The sequence below is a fragment of the Scophthalmus maximus genome, chromosome 3 (genome assembly GCF_022379125.1).
Source record: "Scophthalmus maximus strain ysfricsl-2021 chromosome 3, ASM2237912v1, whole genome shotgun sequence".
NCBI classification, from domain to species: Eukaryota; Metazoa; Chordata; class Actinopteri; order Pleuronectiformes; family Scophthalmidae; genus Scophthalmus; species Scophthalmus maximus.
Genome location: NC_061517.1, coordinates 1509927 through 1526167, shown reverse-complemented (window position 1 = coordinate 1526167; position 16241 = coordinate 1509927). Strand labels below are relative to the sequence as shown.

Below are 16241 nucleotides of genomic sequence, written 5' to 3'. Positions count from 1 at the left end.
TTTTGTCAGATAGATTCTTTCTTTCATCGTGCGTGAAAAGCAAACACTGGATATCTGAATGTCCCCACGTCTCTGAGGACATTTCACCTGTACAACTTGTTTTTTCTTCCCCTTTCACTTTGGATTGTTTGACTTCTTCTTTGTCCTCTCCCATTCACACCAGAGGGAGCGTCAGCGCTGCACGGCGAGGACCCACGGAGATGTTTTAACATTCTGAATGCCGTGTCCTTCGCCTGCACACTGGCCTCAAAGAGAGAACTCAAAGGGAGACGCAGCAGCCTTCATGTTGAGCACCTACTCACACAGCTTAAGGATTCTTCCTCCTCCTCCTCCTCCTCCTCCTCTTCCTCCTCTCTCTCTCTGCCTGCTGCTTATTTCTCTTTCTGGCTGATATTACATTGCACGGCGTTGCTCTAATGAAAAGACATAAGTCCTCGTATTCTTCTGATTTATTAACAAACAGGAGGCTCACACATCACAGGAGCGTGCCGGTTGCATGGAACCACAAAATTATGACATTCCAGCCCCCAGTAGAGCACCGCGCAGTTTGAACTGATTTCAAGACGTTTCACAGTCGGACAATTTCAAAGCCGCAGTTTATTTTAAAAGCAGGAGGAGGAGGAGGAGAAGCAAAGACAAAAAAGCTTTCTGTTGATGTTTGCGCCGCTCGGAGCGTTGGGAATGTCAGACGGGCAGATTCTCCACTTGGCAACACTAAGAAATGGCAACTCAGCTCTCACTGCGAAACCCCACGGGAACGGAGGGAGGGAGGGAAGAGAAAATGTCTCTTTCTTTCTTAAGATTTCTGGGGACAGAAAAATGTATTTAATGAGGCTGTGTGTTGTTTTTCTTCTGCCTGATGCCTCTCAGAGAAGGAAGAAGGAAAATTCATACAGAAACCCTGAACGACATCTTAAACATGGTTTTTTAAAGTCCGCCACGATTAAAAATCCAAACACCTTTGACCTTGCGGCCTCGTGACGCTCGGCGGATTCCGTCTTCCGCCTCCAAGGTGAAACTGCATCGGCCTCTAAAACCTGCAGCCGACAATGTTCCGCTTGTAATTCAAGTGCGACTTTGTGAAACGGCAGTCGTCATCTTACTTCCTCTCTCCGTGTGGCAGAGGCGCTCGGAAGTCGTCGACACAGGCGGCATCTCAAGCGCCTCCGTTCGGTCCCTCAGCCCTTCTTGACAAGGACACGTCCCAACAGTCTCTTCCGGCAAACACATCCAAACACAAAACGCACACCAACATCTGGCTTTTGTCTTCAGTGGGATTGACATCACAGGCGCAACAGCCCAGAATAAACGCGGTGTATTAACCCCCCCGCCACACTGAACCCGGGGTTGAAGTATGCTAGTTTGTTTCATTCACCGGGTTATTACATTACATTACATTCCAGTCCACACTGGGATGAAATGGAATCGAACCCCGACCTTCTGTACCAAAGTCGGCGGCGTAACCCACTAAACTGTGATTGATATAAACTGGATTTACCCAGAATACAACTCTCTCCTCCAGATTACACCCCATAGTGTTTTTCATAAATACTGGAGGGAATAATACACAAAGTACAAATTTAGAAATTAGAGAAACATTAGAACATGGCGATCAAAAAGTCATCAGGGGTCAGGGGTCAGGGGAAGAGGTCATGGGTTATATCTCTATACTCCGAGTATATTCTGGGCTAGTCCGGTTTATACCCCCTCTCCAGAATATACCCAGGGTATAAAACAGGCGAGGCTATTTCATATTTCATACGCCCACACACTCAGAAACCAGCCCTATGAGAGTTCTGTTTGTAACTCAGTGGTCTGGCTAAACTATCTTCATTTAGATTAACCCCTGACCCTAACGTTTCTCCAATTTCTACATATATATATATATTTTTATCTATGACTTCATAATAATTCCAGTATATTATTCCCCCAGAGTTACTTTATTATTTTTTTTATTTTTTATTTTATTAAAAACACAAGGAGGTTTAATCTGGACAGGAGTGATTTTGTCTCGTTTTAGCCCAAAATACATCAATTTTGATGGAGAAAAAAAAACTCTGGACACTGTAACACAAGGGCAGTATAATCTGGACTGGAGACGTGGATTATATGATACAGTTTATAACCCGGGTATAGTTATTGTGGGCTGTCAGCTCCAGCTCCAAACAGCACTGATGACACATGACACAATAAATATTCGACCAATCAGGGACCAACTATCAACAGTAAGGGATGGTGGAGGCAAACGAAGGCTCGTCACCTCTGTCGGTAACTTCCGCAACTCTTTTGCCATCGGATTCCATTCGTCTTCGCTTAGGAATTATTCCAACACTGAGACTGACGTAAAAGATATTACAACGAAATAACTGCATATGCAAAACATATTCACTGGCCTCCTGCTTCCTCCTGCTTCCTCCTGCTTCCTGTATTAATCCTGTTTTCTGGCGTGTTGGTGACATGAAACGTGACACACCAGAAAGATAATTAAAAAAAAATATATATATATATGTGCTAATTCTGGTGTCAAAAGGAAAATAAAACTTTTCTCTTCGCCGTGAACCAGTGGTGAGATGAAGCCATGTTGATGTCGGCCACGGTGACGATGACAGTAGGTGACAGCGGTGCAGGCAGCGCGGTGCGATGGACCCGTGGTCAGGTCACCGGCGAGGCAGCCATCGCCCCCGGAGACAGAGGAGCCGAAGCAGGTTCCTGAGCTCTGAGCGGGGACGTTCGACACCTCCGACTGTATCCACGGCCGACGCACGACGAGCGCGTACGTGCAGGTTGACCCGAATACAAATGGCTGAAAGGGGAAGCTGAGGTGATGATGATAGGAGGCAGCAGGTCTCCTGTAAGATCCGCAACACAACAACACCGAGTCTGTGCAGAAGACAACTAAATATAACACTGTCCTGCAGATTCAAGCCCCTCCCCCTCCTGGTTCCGGGCTCAGACAGACCAGATGAGAGTCACACCAGATGTGTCACATAGGAAGGTGCTCGGCTACAAATTGGATGATTAACAGAAGCCGTGGCGGCGGCAGTGAGGCGTTTGGCTGTGGCAACCACTCAGAGAGGAGAGTGATTGGCTCTGAGCGGCCGAGGGAGCAGATGGGACAGAGAGAGAGTCTCTCCCTGGTTCTGCATCGAAGCCTCTCGTCGGCGCTGCTCTTTGCTCAGTCGACCTCTTAAAGGGAGAGTCCTCGTTTCAAATCATAAAAATTTAAAAAAACAAAAACAAAAACAACAAAAAAAGATGGATCTGCTCCTGGCAGCGTTGCGGTGTGTTTCTCCACAGCTCCAAGTTCTCTCCGCCTCTAGCTCCGCCCTCTCAGCATTAATTATGCAGTTCAATGCAGCACTCTGCAGCTCACCCACACTCCAACACTCGGCCGCCTGCTCCCACTCTCTCCTCCACAGCATCCATCTCTCTCCCTCCCTCCCTCCTTCATCTGTACATCTTCTCACACAAAGTCATCTGTAAATATTGTGTCTGACTGAACGTGCGACTGCAGCTGTTCTTTTATTTTTATTTTTTGCAAGGTTAAATGTTGGTTTTACTAAAGGTGAATAAATAAAGAAATATCTAAATCCAAGCACCCGCTGGCTGGCAGAAAGAAAACCACGTATTCTTTTTTGCAGACATGTTACAAATATGACATTTGATGTGGATTAATTCGGCTATGACGATGAGCTGCAGTATTATTCATTTGGTAAAGGTCGTTCTGACGCGTCGCGGGCAGAGGCCGAGGTGTCACCGACGATCGGACCTCGTCACGGGAAGCAGGGAGAGTCCACGCTGTGCAATCTGAATCAGCCACATCAGCAAAGTGGAGGGAAAACCAGGGGAACACACACGCAGGAGGATCGAGGGAAGCTCTCACGCTGCAGCCGTCCACACCCCCCGGGCGGGCAGCGGCATTGGAAAGGCAGCAACTGTTTATGGAAGCAGAAACAAGCTTCCCCTTCGTTTCTCCTCGAGCTTTTCACATGCAGCGAAGATTCGTTTTTCTTTTTCACATCTGCATGCACGAGTGTGTGTGTGTGTGTGTGTGTTAGTGGGGGGAGGGGGTTGTATAATTAATCTAACACAACTTCAGTGCGAGACTCACCCTGTGTGTAGTGCACACTGTAACACTGAATAAATTGTGTGCCATGGAAGTCTAAGCAGTTCTTTTTCTGTGGGATCATTATTTCTCACTCGCCACACACGCACGCATGCACGCACGCACGCACACGCACACACGCACACACACACACGGCACCATCATCATCAACAGAATGTCAAAGCGTCGGGCAACATGAGATATTTAAGAGCGCACACGCTGTTTGCCTCCCTATTGTCTCCATTTCAATAAGCACAATAAAAGTGTGTGTGTGTGTGTGCGTGTGTGTGCGTGTGTTTGCACAGACACACTGAACCTCTGCAACAAAAGCAAACAGCGAGGCAGATGTTCCTAACGAGGGGAGGTGGGATCAGTCAGTATTGGGAGAATAAGTGAATGTGTGTGTTCTCTTCGCTTACATAATCCAGGGGGAGTGTGGTTTGAATACTCTCTCTCTCTCCCTCTCTACGTGACAACAGCGCTGGATGTTTTTGTCCTGAGCTCCGTTAACAATCAGGCGTGCAGGACGCCCGGCGGCGGGGCAGCGAGGCGGTCGCCCCCCCCCCCCTCCCTTCATCGTACGGAGCCGGACGGCGAGCAGAGCGGAGAACACAGCGGGGGGCTGGGCACCGCAATGTGCTGCAGTGCTTGTGTAGTAGCTCTAGCGATGCACACCCACTCTCATCCATCCTCGCTCTGCCTCTGACAATCTCTCCATCGCAACTATCGTCCTGCCTCCATCTCCTCTCCTCTCTCTCCTTTCCTCTCTTCTCTCCATCTCCATCTCTCCTCTCCTCGTCTCCTCTCTCTCCTCTCTCCTCTCTCCTCCTCTCCTCCTCTCCTCTCTCTCCTCTCTCCTCTCCTCTCCTCTCCTCTCCTTTTTGTGCCAAGCGCTGTCGACAAAACAACCCTCTCCCTCTGGCACTCACACAAATGAATCCTGTAACCTGTCCCCTGAGAGTATGACAAAGTGCCCTTCTTCTTCCTGATTGTGGAGAAGACACACACACACACACACACACACACACACACACACACACACACACACACACACACACACACACACACACACACACACACACACACACACACACACACACACACACACACACACACACACACACACACACACACACACACACGCACGGACACTCCCCTCTATTTATCAAGGTGTCACTCCACAGCCCCCACGAGCGTCCGCTCACCTTAAACATCTGCAATGTCCTCTACACTTTCACCTGTACAATGGAGTAACACACTCACTGTCCCTCCTCTCATCCTGACCCCGGAGAGCTTTTGAATTTTTCGTTTGCTACAATAACTATAGTGTGTGTTACAGGGACAGTGACGTTGCTACGGGGGGCACACAGCCCGGGACGGAGGAGGAACCCAACAGATGCTCACTTCCTCTCTTCCCACAATTCCTGGAAAGAGTCACAGGACGTTTCCGGAGTGGACGTCAACCACCGGTAGGAATTAACTGCATAAGGGAAACAAGCTTTTTTTCCCAGCATTAGGAGCGAATTCTTCGAACTGTGAATGTAGTAATGACGTAATGACGTAGCTGCTGAATCAACGTGCAGGTGAATCCCGGGTGCGTCAGCCATCGTCATCTAACCACCACGTCCGGGCCTTCGTTCCTCTGTTGAGGAGGGATCCTGGCTAACTCCTGCGGAACAGGAGTCTGGTTCCAGCTTCCCACTAAGGAGCCGGTGGTTTTCTGATCGTCTCCCGGTTTGACGGCTGCTTCCTGCTGCTTCGCTCTCGACCATCACATGGAACAAAGCGGGAGTCACAGAGACGTACGGATCCGCAGCCACGACACGTGTCGTTCGTCTTTCCACTGATTCAACTGTGACATAACAGTTGTGTCTTTCAGCCCCTCCTCCGTTGTTTCAGCGAAGCTCTTTTAACAATATCATCCTGTAGCTGTGTACTGAGCCGATTGCGCTGCCGCAGCTCGTCGTGTCATTCTGAGCTTTGAAGTGAAGAGGGAAGTAGCACACGGGGCCATAACACAGGGGGACAAGGACAAACAGAAGCTTTTCAGAAGAGCAGAACTGCGAGGAGCCGAGGTTTCCTGTGAGTGTCTCTGGACGGTGTTCTAGAAAAGCAGAGGTGCATGAATAATGAAAAGTGTTTTCTTCTTCACGTCTTCACGGCAGGAAGAGCGGCCAAAAGAACAGATGTGCAGAGGCCGGTGAGGAGGTGGAGACGTGTACAGATGAGCAGTTTATTAAAATCAGCTGCAGATTCACGTCCGTTTGAGGCACTTTGCTCTGAGCGCTGTCCGTGGTGCTGAAACAGTTAACGCCGCCGCCTCCTCCCCTCGACGTCCCTGCACAGAAACTCGTTCTTTGAACAATTAACTCAGTTGTTTGAAAACCAGTTACTGGGTCCAACAACGGCGCCGGACGGGTTCACGTAGCTCACACCTGCTCCATGAGGACGAAGGACGTCCTGAAGGAAACGCGACAAAACACCCGGTACACACTGTACTTCTTCTTCACCCCGACTCTCACACACACACACACACACACACACACACACACACACACACACACACACACACACACACACACACACACACACACACACACACACACACACACACACACACACACACACACACACACACACACACACACACACACACACACACACACAGTGCCCACTGCTGGACAGTGTGGAATCTTCATTCACAAGGATGAAGGTCAGACTTTGACGGTGGGATGTTGTTACTATAATCCGAGAGTGAGCCTGAATAATGAAATCAACCGACCGTACGAAGCTTCACTTTTCTTTTTATCGTTTATGATAAAGCATCAGTATCTTCACAGTCTCTTTGGTGCACTGGTGGAGTCAGAGACCCCCGGCTCACCCAATCAGAGCGAGGCTACTTCTTCACACTGCAGGTTCCCACTCGGTTAAGTCCCAGAACAAATCACAAAAACTCCTCATCACCAAACGCTCCCAACGTTTCAATCTGTTATCTAACGGGACCAGACGCAGAACGCACAACGACAGCTCATCGTGAGCTCACTGCATTTAAGTGTATTTTTAAAAAAGGGATAAAACTTTACGCCCAAATCAATCAGGGATGAATAAATGAAGTCGGAAGTGAAACGCTGCTGAGGCAGCTCCTCTCAGGGATGTAATGGGATACTGCAGCACTGGAGAACCGTGTGCACACAAACTTGCCTGGAAGCATCAGGGAGTCCCGCACTAACCTTCCCCCTCTCTCCCTCTCTCCCTCTCTCCCTCCCTCCCTCCCTCCCCCTCCCCCTCTGCTTTTCTGTCAGGTCTTTTAAAATGAAACAAATCATTCAGGTACAAATCCACGTGTGTATTCAAAAGAAAAATGATTAGAGCCATACAAAAAAGAAGACCTGGAGGAGTGTAACATCCCAGCCTGCCTGTGCAGGAGGAGGAGGAGGAGGAGGCAGCTTCTTACCTTCAGCGCAGGCTGCTCTCCCCTGGACACCGAGCTCGTCCCGTTCTCCCTCCGCCGGCTCGCAGACACTTTGAAGATACAGAGAGAACAGAAATCAGTCTCCTCTTACTTTTTTTTTCTTCTCTTCTCTTATTTCCAGTTTCAGAGTGAATAAGTCAGGAGTGACTGAAACACACACAAACACACACACACACACACGCACACACAGCCCCTCTGGACACACCTTGACTCTGTCCTCCTGTAAACTCCTGCCACACACACATATGCACACACTCACACACACATTCAGATGCAGCACCGGAGCAGCCAAATTGATAAAGATCTGTTCAGGGGAGGGATAAGAACTACACACTCACACACACACTGCAGTTTTTTTTTTCCCCTCTCTTCCTCTTGCCCACTCGCTCCACTGCTTTTTTTTTCTCTCTCTCTCTCTCTCTCCTCCTCCTGTCTTTGCCTGCACTGTCTCCTGATTGGCTGAGCTGGTCTTCAATAACATAAGCTCTCTTCTTTAATTGGAAGAGGGCCAGTTATGTGGTGCACCAGAAACCTTCCTGCCCAGCTCATCTCTCTCTCCCTTTTTTTCCCTAAGTGCCTGTGGAGAAGAATGCTGAGCTCTGCAATTTCCTACGCACCGAGCACAGGGGGAAAAAAAGAAAAAGCAATGGAGGACAGAGGGAGGAGGGAGGAGGGGGAGAGGAGTGAGAATAGGAATGAAGGGGGGGGGGGGGGGGGCATCGGAGGCGAATCAGTGGACCGCAGTGGGACAAGGAGAAGCTGCATGGGAACAAAGGGAGACTGGGGGCTGTTAGGTGGGTGAGGGCAGATTGGGATGCACCACCAGCACCAACAGCAGCCGCCGCATGTCGAGGTGCGACAGCAGGTCGGACGAGAGGAGATTCTCCTGCACTCTGCGAGGCGGCTCTGCTGCAGTGTGGAGCCTCATTGCCAGGCATGAAGGGGGGGATGGGATGGGATGGGATGGGAGGAGGAGAGGGGGGGGGGGTTGCAGTGATGCTGAAGTACAGTGTTCCAGCCAGCCTGGATATGTGAGGGGGGCGGGGGGAGCAGGGCAGGCAGTCGCAGCGGTTAATGCTTTTTTTCTTCATGAATTATTGAAAGTCCCCCAAAGGAGAGTGGGAGGGTCACAGACGGCAAAGTCCTGAGTCTGTTCAGTCTGTCTCTGAGCTGCTGAGGTTCAGGATGATTAGAGTTAAACAGAGAACCCCCCCCCCAACCCCCACTTTCCTCAGATTATTTAACCCTCGTCTAATAAGTCTTCTACATGTAGATTGTGTGGCAGGAGCTCGATGGAAAGGTTTTCCGATCCTGGAGAAAATGGATGATGTTTGGTGTCGGACTCTCTCTCCCGCTGGTTTGTCCGTTGTGTCCCGGCTGAAGTACAATACCCAATTACATGGATCAATAACAGAGCATATAATAACCCCCCCCCCCTCCCCCAGCCATCTGCAGAGGCTTCAGCCACTCTAAAAGTTACATGACGCCCAGAGAGAAATGCAAATACATGGTTTTGTTAAACCAACAACATAATTGTCTGGTGGCTGAACGAGCAAAGAAAAGAGAAACGTGATGTTTTAGGATCCGTGTCCCGCTGAAGGACAGGTGGACAAAAACCATCTGGATATAGTTATAAATCTGTATGGACATATTGTGGAAGAAGTGCCCATATTTTTAAATAGCTGAAAACTTAACTAACTTCAGATATAAATAATTAATGAGTTGAGTTGAGGTCAGACATTAGGAAAAAACGGAGGAGGAAGATTTTTTTATCCTTCAGCATTTCGAGAATAAATTTATTGTGAATAAAGTCGACTCCTGTCGTGCATCAAATCCAGTTTCAAAAGCGACTGACACTTTTGTGGTTTCTCCTTCAGAAAACAGTTTGTAAAAGTCCTAAAATTGATAACCACAATTCTGAATCACAATATCACCAGTTCATATTCTACACAATGTTTTTTGGAGGCTGTCATTTGCACTAATGTTAATAGTTTGGCATTTTCTTCGACTTTAATCTAGAAATTTCAACTTTAGTCTCGACTTTATTGTCGATATGCAAAATAAAATAAAATAAAACCTCCTCTAACTTTATTATTGAAATATCAAAATGTGAAAAACAAATCTTCCGATCCTGTTTTCCTTGAGCCTGACCCCGTAAATATTAAGATGACCAGCACTTGAAGAAGTTCATGAGGGTTCAGTTGATGTACAAAGAATATTTATTTCCATATAATCTCTAAAATAATTTTTTCTCACTGAAAATATAATGATACAGAAAAAGTGCATGATCTGAATATGACAATAATCATCTGCGCATGTTTCCCTTCATCACCGCGGCCGCAGTTTTCGGAGGGAGGCTGTAGACGGTGATGCAGACGTGAGTGTGTCTGAACACCTGCTCCAGTATCTCACACACTCGGGTCCAGTCCAGTCGATCCAGGCCGCAGCCGATACTGTCGGGGAGGAGAGACATAAAAACCCAGCAACAATTCAAATATATGATTTGAGCAGATCAATATATTTGTCTCCCGACGACTGGGACGGATTCTCACCGAGGCATGGATATTCTGGTCACTCCGTTCTTCACACAGTGCGACCTCATGTCCTCCAGGCTCAGAGTCAGACTGTCGTAGGTGGGTTTGTGCCTCGCCTTTTTCTTTGTGATCTGCGATATAATCAAAATATTTACTAGAAGTCATCTTACTTTGTCCAGGGGGGTTTGCAAAACGTTGAATCAACTGTAACTTCCTTTACCAGGTAGTAGACAAAACGTCTGTCTCTCTTCAGCACGGCACACTGACCGGTCAGTTTCTCTGCTCGGACAGAAACACACACACACGGACTTTAAACCTCCTTCAACCTACAAACTGAACTTTATCTGCATGGACTTGTAAATATACATGTGACGCATGAGACTATTAGCATGTTGTCAAAGCTGGTGGTGAGACACAGGAAGTGAATGCTGGACACCAGGCAGACAGGAAGTAGCAAAACACAGGTGACAGGAATGAGTAAATACGCAGAATAAAAAACACAAAGTGACACAAAGTGAGACACGACACAATCTGGCAACTTGCAGGGGAGCGAATTATGAAAATGAGAACCAGACACGGAAGCCGGTAGACTGGACAACATCACGAAGTCATGACGAGTGCGATGGGAGAATGAAACGTTTGATGTTTTCAAAAAAATTACGCTCCATAAGATCAAACTTTATGGATGTCACACCGCGGAAATTTACTTGGCAAAAATTTTAAAAAAGACGTAGAAAAAAACCTAAATCAATATTCTGTGAGAGCACGCTCGCCAAGGTTTTTGGAGACAGGAAGTTGGTCGCACACAGTTCGTCAGTGTCTCAGCGTCTTCATGTGAAACCAAACTACACATTTCTGAAGATGAACTATGAAAACCTCAGCGGCTCCATCAGCATGTTTCAGTGTTTTACCACCGTGTGACATCACATGTTATGACTTATATGTAACAGTAACTTACATGATGACGTCTCTTCTGGATCATATTCATACTCTTCTTCTTCTTCTTCTTCTACTTCGGACTGAATTTTTACATTCGAGCACGGCGCGTCAAGTTAAATATGAATTGTGGGACGTCTGTTTCTCCTTTCCTTTCGCATAGGAAGCTCCAGTGTACCCTACGCTAAAGGAGATAGGAAAGGAAGCATTGAAGCACCTTTCCTAAACATGAGGACAATCCGAACAGCTCTTATCATGTCTGCCGCCACCCCGTGTCTGTGGAGGTTCATGTCGTTCACATGTAGCTGTGTGATGACACTGACACATGATGGATACGAACCTGAGGCTTGTGGTCAGTGCAACATGTGACGTTTGTTATTGAATAGAATTCAGATAAAAAACAATCCAGTGTCTCTGCTGAACAGATCTGTCTGTGACTCTGTCTGTGTCTCTGTCTGACTGTGACTCCATCTGTGTCTCTGTCTGTGACTCTGTCTGTCTGTGACTCCGTCTGTGTCTCTGTCTGTCTGTGTCTCTGTCTGTCTGTGACTCTGTCTGTGTCTCCATCTGTGACTCCGTCTGTGACTCTGTCTGTCTGTGACTCTGTCTGTGACTCTGTCTGTGTCTCTGTCTGTCTGTGACTCTGTCTGTCTGTGACTCTGTCTGTGACTGTCTCTGTCTGTCTGTGTCTCTGTCTGTGACTCTGTCTGTGTCTCTGTCTGTGTCTCTGTCTGTCTGTGACTCCGTCTGTGACTCCGTCTGTGTCTCTGTCTGTGTCTCTGTCTGTGACTGTCTGTGACTCTGTCTGTCTGTGACTCTGTCTGTGACTGTCTGTGTCTCTGTCTGTGACTCTGTCTGTGACTCTGTCTGTGTCTCTGTCTGTGTCTCTGTCTGTGACTCCGTCTGTGTCTCTGTCTGTGACTCCGTCTGTGTCTCTGTCTGTCTGTGACCCCGTCTGTGACTCTGTCTGTGTCTGCATCTGTGACTCTGTCTGTGTCTCTGTCTGTCTGTGACTCTGTCTGTGTCTCTGTCTGTGACTCACTCTGCTCCTTCAGCTCCTCCTCTCCTCTGAACCTCTGTCTGAACACCAGGGCGATGCCGGCCCCCATGCGACAGTCCTCGCTGATGCAGTGAGCCAGAGCCTCGTCCCCGCCGCAGGAGAACAGGTCCCCGGTCACATGGCTCAGACTCCAGCTGCCGTCTTCAGACTGACCAGCAGGGGGAAGCATTACACCGTCACAACAAACACCTCAACCGGGAATTAGCTTCATTATTATTATATCATCATTATTATTATTATTATCATTATCATTGTTAGTATTATTAATAACGTGAGCTTTTACCTTCACGTCGTGGGAGCGGACAGGGTCCTGAGGTTCACACATCTGTCGACGGTGAGTAGGAAACTGGACTCGACTCACATGAAAACACTCGACACTGTTCGTTTCCTGTTGATACTTCTTTGTTTCCCGGAGACCTTTAACTGGCTTCACATGCGGAAGTGACGCGGCTCACGTCGCTTACAAACTGGAGTCTGTGGAGAAGTGTCCGACAGCAGGAAGTGAAATAAAGGGACGTTTGTTCAGATGCTTTCGACACCTCGGTGAGTTTTCTTCTTCTGTTGTTTCCGCCGCTTCTTCTTCTTCTTCTTCTTCTTCTTCTTCTTCTTCTTCTTCTTCTTCGTCGTCTTCTTCTTCTTCTTCGTTTTCCTGTTTCCGGTTGTACTGTGCGTTACCGCCACCTCGTGTTAGAGGAGGGGAAATACACTTTCTTTTTCTCCAATGAACTTAATTTAAAGGGATAGTTCATTGAATTTGAAGTGGTATGAGTTACTTATGCATAGTTAGTATGTGACTTTATGGAGATGCTGATCAGTGATGTCATTTAACAGAGTTTGGAGGAGAACATGCTCCAAAGTCGAGGCTCAAATCTAAGGGTGACCGAGCTTTCTCCATCAGGGCCCCTCGACTCCGGAACGGCCTTCCTGAGGAGATGAGGCTGGCAGAGTCTGTGACTTCTTTTGAGTCACTTTTAAAAACCCATTGCTATAGACTTCCCTTTATGTGATGTCGCCTTTTCATGTCTTTTTTTGACCTGAAAACCGTATTATTGTTGGAATGCTGATTTTAATTGTCTGTGATTTGTATGTTTTTGTGAAAGCACTTTGTGAAGCTACTTCTGAAAGGTGCTATATAAATAAAAAATAATTTATTATAAATGGAAGTAGTGAAAGTCTGAGTCCCACTGTTGCAGAGGAGACCACCGAAATATGTGTATTTTTTTCACTGCTTTAGTTTTCCGCCAGACAGCCGTTTAAGTTTGCACTTTTTTTTCAAGTGTACTTCGGCCATGTATTACTGTCAACTCGCGCCGGTGAAGAGATGTTTGACTCAAAGCTACTGTGGCGATGTGCAGCTCAAAAAATTTGAAGATGATGTTAAAAAAATTGTAATATAATGCAAAATGTGAACTTTTCCTATATTCTAGACTCATTGCACATAAAGTGAAATATTTCATGTCTTGTCTTTTTCAAATTTGGATAATTTCTGCTTACAACTCATGAAAAACAAAAATCCAGCATCTCAAATATACAATTTAAAAATGTGAACGTAATATAATTCAAAAAGTGACATTTTCCTATATTCATTCAAATTTTCTGGAGCTGCACATGAAGGCCTGTAGTCTCTCATAATTCCATAACGTTGTGTTTCTGCTCTCCTTTATATGCTTTGCTCCTTGCTGCTCACACACATCTCATTTTTTTTCTACGTCGATCATGCACAAAGTTTGATATTAGGCTTATTCTGGAAGATAAACATTAAATGAAATTACATTAATTAAGCTGATTTATGAAGATTAACACTTTAATCCAACATTAGGCCACATGATGTTTGCATCACAATTTTTACAATAAACTGAAACCTATCATATGTTCTTTGTTGTTGTTGTTTTTTACTAATCTTGATATTTGTTTTCATGTTGTAGTTTCCAAACATAATATCTAAAAATAAAAAAGTCATCAAACTATGTATTGAATTTGTTTATTGTATCCATCCATCCGTCACTGAGCCTCTGATGGCTCTGCAGCCTGGACATCACAGTTCACTGTTCACAGATCCTGAAAATGTTCACAGGGGTTTTTCTGTTCGGTGATTTATTCTATGTCTATTCAGCTCAAAGTTGAGCTGAGCTATGATGGAAATGAAGATGAGATAATTGTACTGATAATTATATAAAGACAAACATTGTCCTGCCAAAAAAAAAACTAAGAGAAAGCTCCGTCTGTACTGTACGTGCCCACAAAGAGGTGTCATCATCCTAAAAATGAAAACACATATGGCTGCAGCATCTGTACACTCAGGACACAGACAAACTATTGTCCAAACGTGAAACCTGAACAGGACGAAACAAAACCCACGCCAGACGAAACAGAGCAGCGTTGTGTTGATTCAGCTAAATCCTATATACAGCAGCACATCGCGACACCAGGTGTGTGTGTGTGTGTGTGTGTGTGTGTGAGACAGCTTATGTTGCAGCCTCAGAAGTTTGCACTGCGTCGTCGCCCGTCCATCCAGTCGCCCGGGTTCACGTCCATCTGCAGCATCTTCATCACCCACTTGTCCCTCTGAGCTCCGTCGATGAACTCGTCCAGCGAGAGCTCCCCTGAGTGAGGAGGGGCACTTATTATTCCACTGTACATTTCCTCCTTTCCTCTAGTCACAACGCTGACAGGAGGAGGACCCACCTACCCACTTCTCCCTTCTCCATCATCGGCCCCACAAAAGCCAATATGACCGCGGCCCTTTTAAATCAGCCAGGAAACTTTTGAATCTGTCAGAAAAACTCTTCACAAACACTCACCATCTCCATTTTCATCCACCAGCTCAAATATGCGGTCCACCACTTGGTCGGGGCTCAGCAGATTGCACTCGTCGTCCAGCTCTCCGTGACAGGCTTTCTTCAGGCGATAGATGGACTGAGAGTGACGGGTGAGAAGGATGCTGCTGGAATTAATGCTGCAAGCTCATTGGTCCGGCTCAATTCCCTTCAAATGTCTTGACAAGCTGAGGCACAGTGAAAATAGTGAATATTACCTCCACGATTTCGAGCAGCTCCGTTTTGTCGATGCATCCACTTCCGTCTTTGTCGTACATTCTGAATGTCCACTTGAGTTTATGCTCCAGTTTCCCCCTCAGCACCAAGTTCAAGGCTGCAACGTACTCCAGGAAATCGATGGTGTTGTCCTGTGAACACGAGCGAGAAGAGTTCAAATTATTAGTATGATTGACTTTGACAGGCAAAATATCTGTATTCTCATATACCACATGGAATATAAATAGTCTCCTTACTAAAAACACCAATGAAACACAAGTGGGGCTGCAACTAATAATTATTTTCATTGTCAATTGATTGTTCAACTTTTATTTATTTTGATTAACCAGTTAATTGTTTGGTGTCACCTGGCAGAAATAAAATGTGTAATTGTTCATCATCAACATCATTTCTCAGGGTCAATATTATGTTTGTTTTTTTCAGAACAACAGCAAATATTTACATTTCAGAAGCTTAAAATAAATAAATAAATAAATAAATAAATAAATAAATAAATAAATAAATAAATAAATAAATAAATAAATAAATAAATAAATAAATAAATAAATAAATAAATAAATAAATAAAAATATGTATATATATCTCAACTATCAAAATTGATACTTAATTTCGAAATTAGAAGTCTGCATTCATTTTCTTCCAATCAAAAATATATATGTTTAATAATTGTCTCTATAGCTGCTTCGTTATCAATGAATCTTAACTATTAGTGTCAAAAATACAAACTCACTCCGTTCCTGTCGAAGGCTCGAAACATATTTTCAATATAATCTGCCGCCTCCTTGTTCTCCGTGACGCCGAAGAAGCTCTTGAACTCGTGTCTGTAGAGAGTCCCACTCGGACATTCCACCACAAACTTCTTGTACCACTCCTGCAGCTCCGCCACGTCGATCTCCTTGTCCGGGTCGCTGTCCTCACTCAGGCGCTGACCCATTGTGGAAGAAAAACTTCTGACTGGAACTATTTCTTATGTTCAAATAAACATGTAGGACTTCTATAATTCTCTTTGAGCTTCCCTCTACATTTTCTAAAATCTACAGATTCTCAAGTTTCTGAGCAAAGTTCTGCAAAAAACTTTAAA

The 16241-nt window shown here is 45.9% G+C and overlaps 3 protein-coding genes across 5 annotated transcripts in view; all 3 read right to left on the bottom strand.

The window, feature by feature from the left end:
• LOC118317025 (synaptotagmin-2-like) overlaps positions 1–7948 on the bottom strand; it is a 54738-nt gene extending 46790 nt beyond the window's left edge. For 2 of the 3 annotated variants that reach the window (XM_035645443.2, XM_035645446.2), the window contains exons 1-2: positions 7783–7921; positions 7560–7627 (exon numbers count right to left, since the gene is read on the bottom strand). The gene's annotated coding sequence lies outside the window, so the exon portion shown is untranslated. Of the gene's footprint in view, positions 1–7559; positions 7628–7782 lie in introns of all 3 variants that reach the window. The other variant, XM_035645444.2, reaches the window with a different exon arrangement.
• A 1830-nt stretch (positions 7949–9778) lies between these two features.
• oard1 (O-acyl-ADP-ribose deacylase 1) lies at positions 9779–12581 on the bottom strand. Its single transcript, XM_035645478.2, has 5 exons — positions 12391–12581; positions 12090–12255; positions 10332–10390; positions 10130–10242; positions 9779–10030 (listed from the first exon to the last, which is right to left on the bottom strand). The coding sequence occupies exons 1-5, from the start codon at positions 12430–12432 to the stop codon at positions 9883–9885; spliced, it is 528 nt and encodes a 175-aa protein (XP_035501371.1). The 5' UTR covers positions 12433–12581; the 3' UTR covers positions 9779–9882.
• A 1511-nt stretch (positions 12582–14092) lies between these two features.
• guca1b (guanylate cyclase activator 1B) lies at positions 14093–16241 on the bottom strand. The gene is made up of 4 exons (XM_035645465.2): positions 15891–16241; positions 15142–15291; positions 14909–15023; positions 14093–14710 (listed from the first exon to the last, which is right to left on the bottom strand). The coding sequence occupies exons 1-4, from the start codon at positions 16092–16094 to the stop codon at positions 14586–14588; spliced, it is 594 nt and encodes a 197-aa protein (XP_035501358.1). The 5' UTR covers positions 16095–16241; the 3' UTR covers positions 14093–14585.

What these genes read in the sequence shown, in the direction of transcription:
- guca1b (XM_035645465.2), bottom strand. Translation starts at nt 16,094, where the DNA reads ATGGGTCAGCGCCTGAGTGAGGACAGCGACCCGGACAAGGAGATCGAC. An exon ending in GAGCCTTCGACAGGAACGGA is followed by an intron (nt 15,292 to 15,890) that starts GTGAGTTTGTAT and finishes TCGTGTTCACAG; the next exon opens with GACAACACCATCGATTTCCT. An exon ending in AGCTGCTCGAAATCGTGGAG is followed by an intron (nt 15,024 to 15,141) that starts GTAATATTCACT and finishes CGTCACTCTCAG; the next exon opens with TCCATCTATCGCCTGAAGAA.
- oard1 (XM_035645478.2), bottom strand. Translation starts at nt 12,432, where the DNA reads ATGTGTGAACCTCAGGACCCTGTCCGCTCCCACGACGTGAAG. An exon ending in GGAGGAGCTGAAGGAGCAGA is followed by an intron (nt 10,391 to 12,089) that starts GTGAGTCACAGA and finishes CTGTCCGAGCAG; the next exon opens with AGAAACTGACCGGTCAGTGT. An exon ending in GACGTTTTGTCTACTACCTG is followed by an intron (nt 10,243 to 10,331) that starts GTAAAGGAAGTT and finishes ATTATATCGCAG; the next exon opens with ATCACAAAGAAAAAGGCGAG.